This window comes from Mytilus galloprovincialis, chromosome 5 (genome assembly GCF_965363235.1).
Source record: "Mytilus galloprovincialis chromosome 5, xbMytGall1.hap1.1, whole genome shotgun sequence".
In the NCBI taxonomy this organism is placed as follows: domain Eukaryota; kingdom Metazoa; phylum Mollusca; class Bivalvia; order Mytilida; family Mytilidae; genus Mytilus; species Mytilus galloprovincialis.
Genome location: NC_134842.1, coordinates 68,798,253 through 68,817,611, shown reverse-complemented (window position 1 = coordinate 68,817,611; position 19,359 = coordinate 68,798,253). Strand labels below are relative to the sequence as shown.

The 19,359-nt window shown below is 32.2% G+C and overlaps 1 protein-coding gene and 1 long non-coding RNA gene across 2 annotated transcripts; one reads left to right on the top strand and one right to left on the bottom strand.

Annotated features, from left to right (window-relative positions):
• Window positions 1-4,761: 4,761 nt before the first annotated feature.
• LOC143076305 (uncharacterized) lies at window positions 4,762-9,879 on the top strand. The gene is made up of 4 exons (XR_012978606.1): window positions 4,762-5,685; window positions 6,550-7,149; window positions 9,045-9,200; window positions 9,761-9,879. It is a non-coding gene; the product is annotated as an uncharacterized LOC143076305 (long non-coding RNA).
• Window positions 9,880-13,879: 4,000 nt separating this feature from the next.
• Window positions 13,880-19,145, bottom strand: LOC143074690 (uncharacterized). The gene is made up of 4 exons (XM_076250033.1): window positions 19,020-19,145; window positions 16,920-17,134; window positions 16,139-16,339; window positions 13,880-14,575 (listed from the first exon to the last, which is right to left on the bottom strand). Exons 1-4 carry the CDS (start codon window positions 19,078-19,080, stop codon window positions 14,477-14,479), a joined length of 576 nt encoding a protein of 191 aa, XP_076106148.1. The 5' UTR covers window positions 19,081-19,145; the 3' UTR covers window positions 13,880-14,476.
• Window positions 19,146-19,359: the final 214 nt, after the last annotated feature.

Below are 19,359 nucleotides of genomic sequence, written 5' to 3'. Positions count from 1 at the left end.
TACTGATTTGAAAATGAATCAGGTTTGTTATTATTTCCAATAATCCAACATATACAAACCTTAAATTGTTAATGGCAGTTGACATAGAGGTCCCTGTTCGTATGCTGGATGACACATTTCTCAGAAAAAATGACAATTGGCTGAAACAAATTGTCCATGCATTTAAAATTGATATATACAACACTGATTCTGTTTTTATTTAATATTCTTTTTATCTTCATACAGTGAATTTTCATATACATTTATCATTTTACATAAACACGTAAAATTAAAGTATCCAATTCAATGTATCGTCATTGTATTATGTTTTCATTTGTAATAGCATTACTGTACTTACCGTTTGATCATACCATGTATAGTTTATGTTTGAATAGTTAAGTGTAAAAAAAACAACAATTAATGATCATGGTAAAAGTGTGCTAGCTATTATCGCAGAAAAAGCGGGATGAGATCGTTTTGCAATCGGATAAATCGTGGTGTGGTAGTATTAAGAACGTGATAAGTGTAGTAAGAACGTGATAATAGTAGTGAGGTCGTAGAATAAGCGTGGTGAAAACGTAGTTTAATCGTAATTAATAGGATCGTTGTAGAAACGTTATGAGGACGTATTAGCAGTGAAAATAACGTAAATCAACATTTTCTTCCCGTTCATACCGTCCATACAGCGACCTCGCTATGATTTGAATTTACCTTAGATCGCGAAGAGCGAATTGTGCGATCGTGGTCTATAGTTTGACTAGGGCATTAGGTCGTAGAGAAATATTTTCCCCCGATTGCACAAAGTTTCTAATGCGATTCTTCTGTGCCAATGCCTATCTTAATACGTCTTTACTTCGTCCTTTCTGCGAGATTAGAGATTGTCCGTTTCATTTCTGCATGCATGTGAACATAATTCTGCATTAAATTTTATTTTTACTAGGGTCTCACATAAGTTCCTGGATTACGAAAATATCATTTAATATACAGATTGCGAAAATGTCACGCCCCATCGTACGCGTAAAAATGAAGTGTTTGTAGATTTCGAAAAAAAAACAAGTTCACTACGGAAGGTTAACTTTCCCCTATTCACCAATCTTCGCAGTTTCTCGTTTATAGTTTTTAATTTAAAAAATTTACAGACTTAAAACCATGAAATTGCTTCTTACATACAAAGTGACATATACATCGACATGAAAAGCTTTGAAAACGTAGTTTGAGAAGACCTTCGCACTGCAGCGTTATTACCATCGCACTTCCGCGTAGCTATCCACACTATAGCCGTCACAATGCCACCATCGCACTTCAGCGTAATCATAAACGAACTCCAGATTCAAACCATCGCACTTCAGCGTCACCATCGCGGTTTAGAGTCCTACATATCGTCGCTGGGGTTCCAAAATGTTGTAAATTGATTTTTTCAAGAAAAAAATATCTCACAAACAGGCTTTAAAAATTTTTGACAAATAGCATGATTCCACTGTTGTTTTTGAACTTAAACATTTTTTTTTCATGAGCAGTGAAATAAAAAAAAACTTTGACATTTTTGGATTATCAGAGAACTTAGAATATGTTCACAGTAATAAAAAAAATGTACAATTATTTCATTCTCAAAGCCATTATACAACGATTTTCAAGTTTTCATACAACATTTTGAAAGCAAACTTTACAAACAACTGACATTGGTAATTTTGTAATATGTCTTATTTAAAATGTTTTGATTGGTCTAACTTCATGCTTTTTTGTAATACCAAAGATTTCCTCCTGCCCTGACCATTGGTGTCACAAAGTATTTTTATCCTAAAAAATCATATACGACATTTTGGAAGGCCAGCGACGACATATGCTACAACTAATGTTGGTCATAACTGAACTTCGAATGTTTTGAGCATGTTCAAAGTTTGTCGTTGATTCCACAATCATGAAGAATTAATTGGTACGTCCTCAATACGATCTCACCATATGCAAAACCACCACAATCGTACTACGGCTTCCAAATTTTCATAATTTCTGAGGTTGTAGCAGGATCGTGGTCCTATTGTGGTGTGGTTATCATGTGTCGTTCATGAAGGGCCGATTATAGCTCCTGTTTAATATCAGACACATCGGGTCGTATTCGACAGAATCGAGACGTTGTCGAGACAGATTTTGTAATTGTTGACCATTGAAACGATACACATACTATAGGATTAGAATCGGATAGAGAACGGGATAATCGGTACAAATTAGGATGAAAACGGCTGAGCTTGGACACATCCTATACAACATATTTGATTGCTGTCTTAATAAATGTTTCAATTCACAGGATCTTGCTTAGACGTTTGACAAATTTTGAAATTTTCAATTTGATTTAATATGTACAACTTATGTCAACCGTTCTCTATATAATATACAGTGGAGATAACTTCTAACCCCTTATTAAATCTGTCAGAATCTGTCAGGAGAACTGTTCTAGGACAGTACGTAGAACTGTCAGCCTGACATCTTTTAGTCAGTTCTAGCTAACACAGTTCTAACCTAGAACTGATTTGGTCAGTTCTACCTAGAACTGATTTGGACAGTTTTACCATAGAACAGTTTTAGACAGTTCTAGCTAGAACTGACCAAATACTTCTAGAACAGTTCTAACCTAGAAATGATTTGGTCAGTTCTACCTAGAACTGATTTGGACAGTTCTACCTAGAACTGATCCTGACAGTTCTACCCTAGAACAGTTTAAGACAGTTCTAGCTAGAACTGACCAAATACTTCTAGAACAGTTCTATGGTTAGAATTGATTTCAAATTCTACAGCTAGAATTGATTTATAAGTTTTAAGAACTCTTTGTCTAAATTCGGCAAAATAGCGATTAATATTATATAGAGTTTTGCTATTTTGGCGGTTTTATTTCTGTCTTTCAGATTAATAATCGGCAAGAGAACATGTTTAACCCCGCCATATTCGGCATGTATGTGCCTGTTCCAAGTCAGAAGCCTGCAATTCAGTGATGTTCTCTGGTTGATGCGTTACATAAATTATTTGTTTTACTTTCATTTTTAGGCCGTTGATATTAGGGGGGGGGGACATTATTATTTGAATTGTTTTACACTTGTCATTCCGGGAGACAGGATGGCTCGTTATCACATACCAAAATTATCTGACCTCATTAACCAAATGTAATAACTTGTTTCCCAATACATCTCTTTATCACATTAGCATATATATCCACTTCTCCTAAACCAAAATGACACGTCTTTTGTGTCAAATATATGTTTAAAAGGGAGTTAATCGGAAACGAACCCTCTGTTTTTTAAATGCGTATTTTATGTAATGGACACCTCAATCATATGTCTAGTATAATCTTCGTGATATTCTAATGAAGACAATTTGGACCGTTATGAATTTTAATATGAAAATACGAAGATGTGCTACTATTGCCAACCTGAACTAATGACACCAAAGGTAAAAATATAGGTTACCGTATATCCTTCAACAATGATCTAAAACCTATACCACATAGTCAGCTTCAAAAGGCCTCGAAATGACAAAGGCAAAACCTTTCAACCTTGATTCATGTACGATACAATGAATGAAATACAAGTATGATATACAGAAATAAACAACGTGACTGTAAAATACATAAAGTGAGAATGTATAATTAGTAAAGTTAAAAAAAACTTTTAGTATGGCAGCTATCATTGACTTTGAACAGGCACATACAGAATGTTGCGGAATTTTACTTGTTGGCAGGTAATGAACCCTCGCCTTAATAATGAACAGTGGTGTAACAGCACAACACCTACATGTAAAAAAAATTAAAATTCAGTTGAAATTATCTTATATTCATAGCCTGCAATAAATCAAGCAAGAGCTACTTATATCATGATTAAAATTCATCTTTTTAGTCTTTTTATGAATTTTTTTTTATCAAAAACTACCCCAAAAAATCAAGCTCTCAAAAAGCGAAATGATCAAAGCTAAAACAAATAACTGAACTATTTAATTTTAAAAGAATTTTAGAATTTGAACATTATAATGATTTCAAGTTTGAAAAAATTTCCAAATTTCAAAACATTTAAAAAATTGGGATAATCAAACATAAAAAAAAATAAATATAGAATTGTTTGGTATTAGAAATGAACACATCCCAGTTTTACGTTGACATTTCTTTCGTTATTTTAAAATCACACATCTAATTAAATTTTACGTGTTTAGTTAAAGTTCGTGTTATGCTATTTCATTTCTTTATCACACTACGGTACCCTGTAAGTCTGATTTGTACATTATGTGTCTATCAATAAGTATAATAGGATTATTAAGTAATTTGTTTGAACCAGCATTAACAGTTGGTGGTGACTTTGCAACGTTCATCAAGTTGATTTTTTAAAAGGTGGTATTTCATGGTATTTGTGATCCTTCATTGAAATATTTATATAACATCTCGGTACTAGATACTATTAAATTTAAAGCTCTCGTTCCACAAAACGACCGCATGGATAATAAGTATCTATACTAAAAATTAAAACAATCTCGAGATTTAGAAATGGTGTTTTCAATATAAATGTCGGAAGCAATAGAGTTAATAAATTTGTAATCTTAATTGTATTTATGTTTCTAAAAGAAGATTCTGAATTTATTGTTTCCTTGCCCTTGAAGTTTGGTTCCAAATCAGTTCGTCAAATGATTTTCAGACACGATTTTTTTTAATTCAAAATATTCATGTGTATCACAGAGCATGAAATAGTGACTTATTCCTGTGGCTCACCCATGCCACTCATCACACAGTAAGTGGACCCCCTCCCCCCCCCCCCCGAGAATCAAGAATTTTTGGTTCTGCATAATATTTGAGATCATGTGAATAATACATAGACGTTAATACATGCATATAATTAAGTGTTTTGAATGCAAATAGTATTATGTTCCATTGAATAATCTTCTTGTGCAAACAACTGTGTTTATTGGTGATTTTATCAGATAAAAGGCAATCTGCTGCTTATCATAATCTTTTCTTTATACGTAAAATTGATGAATGTCTTATGACAAGTTTATGAAGCAGTTTTGTGAAGTATAATGTGACTTCTAATGTAACACGAACATGGATGATACAAGGGTCATGTGACTAAGGTACTGTGTTTCCTCAATGAGGTATACTTTCAAAATGGTGGTTCTTTATTACTCAAACTAAAATTAAAAAATTAAGATTACCATGGAAAATACTGTAAACGATTCAAGCATAACAGAAATTTCAAGTTTTGAAGTGTCTTATAATTCTAAAAATAGTGAAACCTTGGATGTTACTGAACACGAGTGTTCGATTGAAGAAAGATCGGTCTTTGTGCAATCTAGTGAACAAACTATGGCAAACAGTGTGGGTTCATTTCATAGAAGAAATTTTCAGGAGAGTGACTTAGAAACATCAAGTATTTGCGAAAACAGTACTGAAGAATTATCACTTATACAAGATAATGTGGAGAGAAGGCACATCCACAAGGTTTCCAGCAGTTTATGATTTTATTGATGATGAACCACCGCCACCCGTAAGAGCACCTGTTTTGTGCGAAGAAGATCTTTTTGAACGGAATTCGGATTCTAATAGTACAGATACTTTGTCCATCATTAGCTCAACACTGCCAACAAGTGGATCTTCCACACAGTCGGAACCTTTTGATTATTTGGAATATGAACATCCTAATTTCAAGAATAGTAAACCAGTTTCAAAGGGACGTAGAGGTTCGTTGCATTATTGATTAAAACCAATTTCTTGGTGTTATACGATTATATTACAAATACAGTTTGTTTTATTATCTTGTTCAATCGTTAAATAGTACGAGAAGTAACTTTTTTTCTGGTTTAACAACTGATTAACTAGATTCAAGTTATAAAAGATTCAATACGGTATATCTATCAGCTTCAATAATAAACTATTTGATACGTCGTTATTACTTCTTGTATTTTATAAATAATTGACATAAATCTAAAATTGATTTTCAAATTCAAATTCAAATTGAAAGTTTTACTGCCATATAAACTTTACAGCATAACAACAACAAAAACAAATGAAGACAATAATTAAGTAACTCAATATAAATATATTAATGTAAAAGAAAAAATAGTTTATTTTGAATGTTTTAGTTAATAAAAACAATTCTTTTTATCTTTAAATTGTTTATGGAGTACAGTTTTTTTATGAACCATTTCTACATTTTCCACTTGCTGTCAATCCCTTAAATGTTTTTGTTAACGAATAACATGGGCTTTGCTCACAGTTGAAGGTCGAACGGTATAGTCCTACAGTTGTTAATTTCTGTGTCATTTGGTCTCTTGTGGAGAGTTGTCTCATTGACAATCATACCACCTCTTCCTTTTTATATTTAACGGCTGTATATTCTTCAAACACATGTAAGCATCATATAAAAAAAAGAACAAACATGTGTAATATTTCAATTTATTATTGCCGGTTATAGATCACTAAAAGTATTTCATTCGCAACTAATGTTATACAAAAGTCAAATCAATTTTCAAAATAATAATGGTTTCTAGTATGAGTTCTTTAAAAAAAAAAACTATAAACAAAGGTTCATTTTACCATTTCAGATAAAACCAACACAACGACTATGATAATGAAAAAAGTAGGTTCTTTGGCATTAAAGAAAGCTACGAAAAAGTGTGGATGCGAAAGAAAATGTACTTCTAAAAAATTCTATGAAAGAAAAGTTATAAAGAAATTGAGAACATTATATTGAACTCTAGACACGGAAGAAAGGGAGCAGTGGTTTTCTGGAAACTTTGAAGACTTTCAACCATCATCTGAAAGTACATGTAATCAAAGGTTTACTTTTCGTATAAATGTGGTTTGTCAACAAGCATGGTTACAAGGACATGGTATAACATAGAGTAGCTTTTACAGATACAGGACAAAATGGCAGAATAGTAGCCTAACAAGAAACTCGAAAGCGGGCCAGTCTTTCAGTGAACAAAAGCAAGCAGCTATCCATTGGTTGGGAAGAATACATTGCTCAACGTGGAGAAAGGCCACCTCATCAACAAGAAGTCTGGTTGCCTTTTGGAATGCGGAAGACAGAAATCTATATAGCATATAGAAACGAACAGATAATGGATTTCAATAATTTTATGTCTACAACATCTTTTTACGCCATTTGGAGGAAGTTTTATAGTCATTTTAAAATCAGATCAGTAAGTTTTGTTTATGATACATTTTGATTGAGATTAATTCATTTTCATAATTATATTCTAAAAAGCAGCCCATGCAGTCATTATAAGTACACGTATGTTTTTGAGAAATAAATGACACGAACAAAATTTATGAATAATCATGTACTTATACATGTTGTATATATCTTTATTCTCAACTGTCCATGTTTTTGACAAAATTCTTATAATTTTAATCATGTGTTCTTTTTTACGATGGAATAAGCTTTTATATGCAAAAGATCTTCCGAGAATAAGTCTTTAATTGTGTAGTTTGTCTCCGTACAATTTTTCCAAAAGACGAAAGTACAAACATTTCTAGCTTAGAGACAATATATGTCTATATAAATATAGAAACGTTTTTAGTGGTTAATTGTTTCTGTAATATTTTTAAACAGTGTGCATTTTATATAAAAAAAAACACATTTATTTCAGACAAATCTTTTTACAAGGATGAGGCAATAAAAATTGATGCAAAACTCTTAAACAATGATAAAACACAACACTTTTCAAACCCTTTTAAAATAAAGGGCATGGACATTTTTACCTAGGAATAATAATGGCCCGAGAACACAGTTATTTCGTAGTGCATTTCTTTTAGACAATAAATTCAAATTAAAAAAATCGCACCTGCTCTTTCTCAAAAAGATTTTTACAGTGTAGTGTACTACCAGTGAGACAAATAATATCAAAATTATAGAAACTTCTACCAGCTCTAACTCAAAATATTGACAATTCTGTGTTAAGGGGGTGTAAAATTCAGTTTGACAGCTTCATACGTGATAAAATTTGACCTTTTAGAACTGGACCAATTCACTACTTAACATAAAGATTCAGCACCAAAATTTGTTTGACATGTAATAACATACCCCTACTTAATATTTCATGCATGTAATAGCAAGAACTTCATTGGGAAAGTGTATCAAATAAAACATGCAAGTTATACACTGTTTACACTAGGGACTATATTCCTAATGACATGGACATGATTTTCTAGGAAAATTGGACTGGGAATATGAATTTTATTAAAAATCAAAATGCACATCTCTTAAATAATTATAGAACATTTGAAGTTCCATTGTTCATATGTAAATGATTTGATTCATAAATATTTTTATGATAAAAAAAGGACATGGACGTTTTTATCTAGGAATACGATGAACTTGAATTCCTAGGAAAATTATTATTTATAATTAGTCTGGGGACGTAAATTACTAGTCAGTTCTGTAACCATGGACTTTTTATACTAGTAATAATGCAAGGGTTGGAATTTTTTTGTATTATTATAAGTTGTAGTAATTTTAACAAAACAAAAGATCATCTGAATGTGTTATTTAGGCAGCAACCATTTGATTTTCTAGGGGGGGGGGGGGGGGGGGGGCTATATTTTTTTTTCTGGACATATTTAACATATATAGAACAATCTATTTTTTTCGCGACAAGTCGAAAACAATTTTTTCCTTTCAATTTTATCATTACATATAGTGGCAGCTGAGGGTGAAACAAACAATTTTTTTTTCTCAGAATCAAAAACAAATTATTTTTTTCTCCAAAAACTGGAAACAAACTTTTTTTTCCAAAAAAAACCATAGCCCCCCCCCCCCCCCCCCCCCCAGAAAATCAAATGGTTGCTGCCTTATATACTCATAGTTATTGTAGTATATATTATAAAATCACGACATTAAAGGACAGGATATCAAAATAAGACAAAATTGTATGTTATTTTATGATGATTTTTCAACAAAGATATTTTTTTAAAACTCGTCATGGTAAAAAATGATTGAAGGAAAACAATCATGTATTGTATTTTTATATTTGAGCTGAATTTGAATTGTCTTAGGTCAGATAGAAAAGCATGTAAACATGTTTTTATTTTGCAGGACCTTGCTTCAACCATTCCAATGAAAACACACGTAACTGGTGCCATTAACCATGGCACACATCAAAAATTTGTTTTCACTGTTATTTATCAGTATAAACATGATTCCAATCTGACGTTGAACATCTTGATGAAGTTATTGTGGGAGGCTTCAAAGGTAAATATTAATTTGTAACAGATGTTGACATACACTAAGTTTATTTGTGGATTGTAATTGACACAGTTTCCATCAGAATAACACGTAAATCTGTATGTATAGTGAGGCATTCTTAATGTCCAGTGGCAATTATTACGTGCATACTGAGGGCGAGAAAATCTTTAAAAAATATACAATAGGTATATGCTATATGAGTAAGCACGACATGTATAGTTCGGAAAATTTAAAGCAACTCTAGAAAACTATAGTAGATAGACCAGAAAGTTTACCTTTCAACAGACCTCTGAAAGAGTGGTTGTGATGGTAAAAAAGTTGCATGTATATCGGGTATATGATCGGGTTTAAATTTCATGTTCCTGAAGGCATTGTAATTTTGCACCGTTCTATTATTTTTTATTCAAATTGATATATACAGATAAAGATTCAATTTAAGACAGTTTTACTGTGAAGCAGTTTTCAGTTTCTCAGACAGTATTATACAATGCAAGTCATTGCAGGACGCAACATCTGCAAATATTTTGATAACATTTTGTCCAAAAAATAACATTTAATTTTTTCAGATTATTGTCAATAATTGAGGGTGAGGGCACGTACACACGATCTAAAGGAATCAGTATTGGTGGACCTTTTAATCCAGATATGGAAATCAGTCTTGAGGAACTTTATTATCCATCTTCGAACATATGTAATGTGAAACTTTTTTTTATTCATAAAACATTGCAGAAAATATTATTGAAAACACATCTTAAAAGTAGAATATCAAAATCTGGCATCAATCGTACTTGGATTGACGGCAGAGATCGACGATTACTATCGGCAATTATTTCTAACGTGCAGTTGTCAAACAGATACAATATTGTATAATGATGTATAATATTTTATTTCTCTTCTCTTCGTTAGGTTTGTTTTTGTTTTTATCATGTTATTTGATAGGTCTCCGTTAAATTATACAGTACTAATTCTATCAGATTAACTTATTAATATCAAAGCAAACATGATTAAAAGTTTATACATTGTAATGTTTACACACAAAATACAAGATATAATATTTAATCTTTATTTCAAAATAGCGTTCATAATGATCAAGCAATAAAATATGTACTTATATACAACAATGAATTTATTTGTTTTTTTCCTAATATTTTGCATGCATAAAACGTGGAATCATACAGAATAAAGGTTAAATATTGAAGCGTGTGGCATAGTTGATCTAGTTACAATATATTTGAGACATAAAAAATGTGGTGCATACTGATTAACGCGCGTTATTTCTTATAATTTCCATTTTAAACCGTAGAAAACCATGAAAAAACGTTGATGACGTCACGGGCACATGACTAAATTATGTTTATGAGTTCATAACAAAATAACGTCAGCCAATCAGATGACGCTTTACACCCAAAATTAAATTATTCCTTATTGGAGATGATGATCACTAAACGGGGACTCTATTAAAAAAGTTGAAAATCCAAGACACTAAAATAGCGATCTTGTCTAAAGTTGTATTATTCTCAATTAATAAGGTAGTACTTTTACACGCATCAATGCTCGACTCTTTTTGAATGATGTTCAAAGAATCGAAATAGAACTCTCTCCAGTCAATGTTACATAATAATATATATTCTATTGTTTTGATAGTCATTGAGACCCTTTTAACCGGAGCAACACGACAGGTGCCACATGTGGAATAAATCTGCTTATCCTTCCGGAGCACCTGAGATACCTCCTGTTTTTGATGGGGTTCATGTTACTTAGTATATAAAAATTATGAACTTCATTTATATTCTTGTTTTTACCACATAGAAAGAAGCAATACATTTGAATGTGTTGCTGTCCGTCTCACGCCGTTACATTTTGGTTGCATTTTTTCTCGGGAACTTTACTCAATCCATCATGATGCTATACGCTGTCATGCTTTAAAAGATTTAATGTTCAAAGTTCAACTTTTGCGACTTTTTAGTGTACTCCATTCGTATCTATGGACCGAAGGCAGCAATAAATATCTCGGATAGTCTTATATTAGTCCTTATTTTTTTTCAAAATCTTTCCATGGTTTTTTTTAAAATGTAAAATAGATAAAATAATATCGATACTCTCATAATACCCAAGGTAGAAACATGTTTAAAAAGAGTATCGATACTCTCATCATACTCAAAGTAGGAACACGTGTTAAAAGAGTATCGATACTCTAATCATACTATGTGTTAAAAGAGTATCGATACTCTGAATATGCTCATGGTAGAAACCTTTTAAAAGTGTATGGATATCCAAAGTAGAAAGCTGTTTAAAAGAGTATCGATACTCTCGAGGTAAATACCATTTTTCAAAGAGTATCGATACTCTCAATATACTTATGGTATAAAACCTATTTCAAAGAGTATCGATACTCTCAATATATTCATGGTATAAAACGATACTCTCAATATATTCATGGTATAAAACCTATTTCAAAGAGTATCGATACTCTCGAGGTGGATAACTGTTTAAAAGAGTATCGATACTCTCAAGGTAGAAAATCTTTTAAAAGCATATTGATTCTCTCAAGTTAGAAATCTATTTCCAAAAGTATCAATACTCTAATTATGCTCATTGTAGAAACCTGTTTTGAAGAATTTCGAATCTCTTAAATTAGAAAACAGTTACAAAGAGTATCGATACTCTGTCAAAAAAAAAACTCTAGTCTAGATGCTAAAAAATGGTTCTAGAAAAATAATCACAGGAGTTTTCTAACTTTGGAGGTAGGTAACGCTTTTTCGAGTATTGCTATTTTTGAAAAATGTGAGCAGTATTGATACTCTTTAGTAAAAAGAGCTATAACTAGAGTAGTAGTACTTTGTGGTATTATACATGGTACTTATAGTACTAGGCCGTGCTCTTGAAGTCAAGAAATAAAAGAACACCATACAACAAAGAGTGTCAATACTCTTTAGATTAGACTGTTATAGAAGTAAACATACGATTTAAGGTGGAAAAAAATCTGTTTTATACAAATTGAAGTAACTATCTTTGAGTATCAAAACTCTCTTCCAAATAAAATGAGAAGAATCTAACGAATTTATGATTATTTTTGTATTTAATGTCCTTATTGTACAAATTAATGTACATACAGTTGGGTACAGACCAAGCATTACATGTAAACGGGCCTAAAAAGTTAACGCGGCGTTTACTCGCGTGCACTTCATGTAAACGCCGCGTTAACTCTGCGTTAACTCCGAAATTTTAGTAGACATAAATAGTAAACGGGCGTTTACTTTCGCGTTTACTTCCGCGTTAACGCGAAAACCGCGCGTCTTCTAATTTTGTAAAGAGTAAACGGGCGTTTACTTTCGCGTTTACTTCGCGTTAACTCGAAAAAGGCGTGTCTTCTATTTTTGTAAAAAAAAAAAAGTAATCCATCTGTCCATTTTCGATCAACATATTGACGATCGCATTTAATGAAATGACACCTCTTTAATTAATTTATTGAAAATTAATCATTGCATATAAAAACAAAATGGAAATTCGTCCTGGAGCTGTAAAACCATTCGTGAGAGGATATTAAGTATAAGAAGATCTGGCAAAAACATACTGAAGTTAGAGATGAGTTGATACGATCAGATAATGTTCAAGTTTCTAGACAGGGTATAAGTGCATTTCTTCGACGTTTCCGTCAGAGTGGATCTGTTACTGACTTTAAAGTAAACACTAGACAGAAAATGTTACAGGAAGTACATCTAGAATTTATTGACGAAACAATTCGTAATGATCTAGAAATATCCGCTAGATAAATGTTTATATTTCTAATAAAAAGTGTTTTTGAATGTTAAGGTTCAAAACACATATACGTAAAATATTAAGTCATTTTAACAACATAAATAAATGTACAAATGCACACGACGATTATTTTATAAGATACACAATTAGTTAACGCGAAAAGTAAACGCGCGTTTACTTTCAAGTGCACGTAAAAATACAATTGAGAAATCTGTAGTAAACGCCCGTTTACTTTTACGTGCACGTAAAATTAAACTTGTGAAATCTGAAGTAAACGGCCGTTTACTACTGACTAAACGGACACAGAGTAAACGCGCGTTTACTCGAGTAGACATTAGAAATTTCCATTTTGACCGCGTTAACGTTAATGAAGTAAACGGGCGTTTACTAGTAAACGCGAAATTTAAAGTTAACTAACGAAATATGTGCACGCCGCGTTAACTTGCGTTTACTTTATGTAATGTTTGGTCTGCACCCAACTGTATTCTTCATGTAAAAAGTTAATATCAAAACCGGGCCAAAATGGGAATTATTTATTTTCCCTTTTTTATTTTTAACGTGTTCTATGTATATGGTTTCAGAGGAATTATGGCTCAATTAATTCGGTCTCTTAGAGAACATAATAATACGATATAGTAAGAAACAAAACGTTTGAGATTTGTTTGTGATGATTTTGAAACTTTTATTTATCTGTTTCAACTTTTTGGGATTATTCGGTTTTATTATTGTTTTCCTCTGTTCTTCTATGACATTGGAAGGCTCATCCAACCCCCATTAATAGAATACCTTCGTTCTTATGTTTTACATTGTACCAATAGTACTGTTATTCGATGCAGACAATTATAACCTTGATAATTATGCTGTTTTGGAATAACAGGTAATTTAAAGCAAACTCGTTTTTTTTATTTTTTCTTAAACGTCCAGTGGCAAGTATTTTATGATATTTCAAGACGACATTGCGTGAAATGATAATTAAGATAAAAGTTATTATCGAAAGAAAAACATATAATTAATAATAAAAAAACACAGAGGATACTGAGAGTTTTTTTCAATATATTTTGTATTAAAAATATAAGGAAACTCGATAGTACCACACTTGATATTTGGTGGCCATGGTTTTATGTAAAAAAAACATCATAAGCTTCAGCAAACTTTAAATTATTTTTTTCCTATGTCCCATGCTTCCACACAGTAAACATTGAAGGACCACTACATTTGTAACAGCATCAATATAATACATGGCATGTAACTATCAATTAAAGTTATCTATTTCATGTTCTTTGTTCTCTGGCCTTTTGGTAGGTTTGGGCGGAAGTTCTTTTCATGGTATTAACTTGAATCTCCAGATTTTGACGACTAAAGTGTAATAGTATATCTCAATAGTGAACTGGAAATTAACATGTTTAGCGTATTTCAGGAACGTTCACTACTACGCATCCATATGTATAATCAGACACAGAATTTCAACAATTCGCTTCAAATTGAAGAATAGCACTGGAACCGTGTGTAATTACTATTTGATTTTAGTCCACATCGTTAATAGGGTCTTCGTAGCTTAGATCATAGTTCCATATAGAATCCATTTCTGGCTTCTTTTCGTGTGACATGATATCCAATCTTACCTGCAAAAATGCAAATTAAGCCTTAGATGCCCGATTCTTATATTAGTTGTTACTGGCTTTGAACTGTTAGTACTATTAGATATGCACTTAGTGTCTTTTTTGGTGCTGGGATGTACAGGTACCCGGTCACTTCCACTCTGTGTTTTTGTAAGATGAATTTCTTTTTGTATCCATCTTGGAGTTAAGCCTAAGACACATACATTTGTCATTTCAAGGCCTTAAAAGTTTTAAAGCTGACTATTTAGTATTGGCTTTGCTCATTTTTTAAGGCCGTACGATGACCTATAGCTATTAATTTCTGTGACATGTGTTTCTTTTAGAAGAGTTGTCTCATGTTCAATTATACCACATCTTTTTTTTTTTATGAGTTCAAATTACAACAGTTGGTACAATGTTCTATTGTTAAAGAGACGCTTTAAATTGGTTTGTATACGCTATACATATAGCAATGCTGTAGCATACTGTTGTTTAACATTTTTCTTATGTAAATAGAGAAACTATATATATCACGCGTTACTCCAGACTACGCAAATGAACAGTTATAATACATGTTGTAGTAGCTCTTGATGTTGTAGTAGCTCTTGTATATGCGACAAAACCAATTCCAACAGACCATTCATTCAAATTTGTCTGAAAGTGCACTATGATAATTTAAGAACGGTATTTTTTTCTAAACTTTTGAATGAACAGTGGATTTTATTTGTACGAGTAAAATAAAACTAGTTTGGGTCATTGTTTTGTATAATTATTAACCCCAAATCTCACATGTTTGACTTCCTCTTATTATTCATTAACACCAACAGGCATCGTGTGTCATGCTTAACCTTTAAGAGCACCTGATATAACCCAAATTTGGAAAAAGGGGCTGGTGGGGGGGGGGGGGGGGGTCATGTTTTTCAGTGTTCAGTTTTCGGTTGTGTTTAGTGCACTTTTTCTTGGCATTGTCAATTTGTTTTCGGTTTATGTCCCATCAGTGTTTGTTGCCTTTCTCTCTCTCCAATGTATGATATGAACAGTTGGAGCAAACCTGTTCTATTTGTTGTTAGAATTTCTAGTTGTGACATTTCTGTCATATTCATCCGTACATTTCAGTCTACCCATTTTGCAGATCAATCCTGAATATTGGATAAGTTGCTTTTAGTTCTTTTCCAGAAACTGAATTAAATATTTTGCACTAGCTTTTATATCCTTTGTACAAAACAAAACCCAAGCCAATAATTCCAAATCAATTGTAGTTTATTACCTGTGATTGGGGAAAGGTTTATGTGAACATTGTTGGTCTTGGTCTATTTTTGCCATGGCGTTGTCATTTTAGTTTCGACTATAAGTGTGAATGTCCCGTTGGTACCTTTCGCCTCTCTTCCAAAGGATTTTCTATTGTCTTTGAAATCAATTTACTTCTTTAAAATTACACGAGGATAACGAGCTGTGCATTTTAGTTTTAAATTTGATGTTCATTTGTAGATATCTTTGTTTTTATTGTTGTTGGTTGTCTGTCATTGGCGTATATTAAAATCATTTTTTTTTAATTTCTCGTAAAAATGTCTTATATATTTAACTTACCCCTCCTAATCCTTTGAATGTTGACATATTACACTGTCCCAGAACTGGCAGATGTGTAGGGAAGTCTACACTAGTACCATCGAGAAACGCACTTCCGCTTCCACTTCGTATCCAACAATTATTGGTGCACTCTTTATCATGTGATTCAGGTGCATTCAAATCAGACTTTTTCATCCTGTATTCGATGTTTTCTGTTTTAACCTACATTTAAAGGTTAAAATTTATTTAGAAAAGCTTTTTTTGGGAACCTTGAACTGATTTGATCAGTTCTACCTAGATCTTATTCTGACAGTTCTAATTATAACAGTTCTACCACTTAGAACAGTTCTAAGGTAGAATTGTTCTCGGTAGAACTGTTCTAGGACAGTTTAGAACAGTTCTTTGGCAGATTATTCTGACAGTTGTAATGAGAAGTTAGAAGTGATATTCACAGTATTAATACAAATACACCGCGTATCGAAATACCAAAGAGAAATCTTTATTTCAGCTACATTAATTCTATAGTGTTGTTTTAGCAAATCTGAATTCATTTACTTGTTACTGTCAGTTTTTGATCGAACTCGATTTCAATTAAGTTTCTAGTAGATCAAACGTCTTTATTAATAACAAATTGTAAACAACTCTTCAATATAACTACTAGAACGAGTGGATTACGGCAAACAGACAAACATGCACCAGATGATTATATTAAACTAAAGGCAAAGAAACAAGCGCCCCACTCAAAACAGGATGGTGGTTTAAAAGTTCAGACTACGTGTTCAGCTTAGTGATAGAATCATACCTGATGTTCAGATTCCTCGTCTTTGAAGTATAGATACAAATCAGAAGCAGAAACTTCAGATAGGTCCGCAAATGCATTTCCATCAACACTAGATTCGGGTATATGTAGGTTTGGTAGTCCCGGTGTAAACAGTGGCGTAATGTCGCTTTGTGGTACCGGTATACCAAAGTTGTCATATTTTCTGTGAGGTCTTCTCTGGTTAGCTGGTTTCAATGCTTTTTAGAGTAAATATTAGAATTAACACATTTAAAATAAATTGGTTTACTGACTAAAACATGGTATAAATTTATGTCCATGAATGCAACATGTTTATTGCAATTCCAGAAACGTCTGACCCTTCACAACAAAAGAGGGTAAAGCCAGTTATAATAACTATTTCATTTTATCAATATATACATACACAAGTACAATGTTTTTTTTATTGCGTAACACGTAGTGTACATGTATCAGGCTTACATAAAAAAGTTCGGTCACTGGACATTTCCAGTTATTTCATTCCGTGTTTATTCATAGGGAATAGGAAATGCATTATCTCCATGCATTTGAACAAGTTATTGATATGATACAGATAAGCGGAATCGAGTTTAATCATTTCTATATTTTTTTTCTGTTTGAGAAAATATCCTGTCGATTTATTTATTCAATTTGCGTGTTTACCAACTTTTTTGTATGTTTAATTTGAGTTCGTTGTAATGCAAATGTTTATACCAGCGTATAGGAAAAGTATACTTCGTTGGACCAAGGAGGTTATATGAGACCTCCTTAGTTGAACATTTACGCGCATCATTAAAAATACGGACACAAAAAGAGAGCCACGGTGCTTATCTTCTGTTTCATATTCAGTATATACAAATAAGTTTCAATTTTAGGAAAATGTACACGTTTGAATAGTTTTACACTAGTAAGAAATGATTGTTCTGTAACTTTATAGAGAATAAGGGGTACGAACCCCTTCCAGTAAATTGCTTCCAGGTTTGCAGTTTTTATCAAGTAATAAAAACAATAAGAACCTGTGTTTCCGTATGTCCAGTGGCCAATAGTTTAAGCATATATAGAGCGACAACACCCTCAATAAAATACAAATAATTATGGGTTTTTGCAGAGGAAAGACTAAGACCAGCAAGTGGACATGCTTTTATTTCAATCGTAAAACAAAAATGTGTCGTTTCAATATCCCAATCAATAACTAATCATATTGAACATTTTTAACTGCATTTTATTATTACTTCTATATGATTGTAAATTATGATCCTTATAATAATACAAGTAACGCTGTAGAATTCCATGATTGGCTCACATTTGAACTACTGGTTGTTAAATGTAAAGAGAGAAAATATTAGCTGATGTACATCGACAACAAGTCGAATTTTTTAAACAATGGTATGTCAAGTAGTTGCCGTTTGTTTATAAATAAATGTGGTTCATAATTTGTACTCGTTTCTCGTTTTTTATATCGATTAGACCGTTGGTTTTCTCGATTGAATAGTTTTACACCAGTAATTTTTGTTTTCCTTTATAGCTTGCTTTTCGGTGTGACAAAGGCTCCGTGTTGAAGACACCACTTTGACCTGTAATGGTTTACTTTTATAAATTTTGACTTTGAGGGGAAAAAGGGGGGGAGTGAGTCCTATTGGCACTCATACCACATCTACTTATATCTATATAACATAACGATCAATATTATATCATGCCTAATTGGTTTACCAATCTATGCCGGGCTCGCTTTTTTTTCGAAAACAGTGTATAACTTAAGTAACGGGTAGACTTATTGATAATAAAACAAAATAAAAAACAGAACAAAACAAAAATACTCAGTAGCCTGTAATTCAGTAGTTGTCGTTTGTTTATGTATTACATATTTGTTTTTCGTTCATCTTTTATATAAATAAGGCAGTTAGGTTTCTCGTTTGAATTGTTTTACATTGTCATTTCGGGGCCTTTTATAGCTGACTATACGATATAGGCTTTGTTCATGGTTGAAGACCGTACGGTTTTCAATAGTTGTTAATTTCTGTGTCATTTATGGTCTTTTGTGGAGAGTTGTATCATTGGCAAACATACCACATCTTCTTTTCTATATTTACTACCAAAAATACTTACTTCCTGCAGCTTTTAACTTATTAGTAACAGCGGGTGCTAATATAGCCAATAATGTCAACATGATGTGTGCTGAATGAAAAAGAAAAGACAATTTTGTTGATTATAGAGTTTTTATTGTTTGCCTGTTGTCTCATAGGCGTTAAGCTCGGTGTATTATCGAAGTTATTATTTCCTTTATTATCCTTATATTTTATATCAATATAGTTTTAAATGTTTGAAAGATGTTTTTTTCGTTTCGCTAAAAAAAAAACCAGCCGGTTGAAACATAGTTTTTCTTTTTTAAAAATAAAAGTTTGTAGAATGTTTTAAAATCGATTGCTGTATACACATGCCGTAGTGA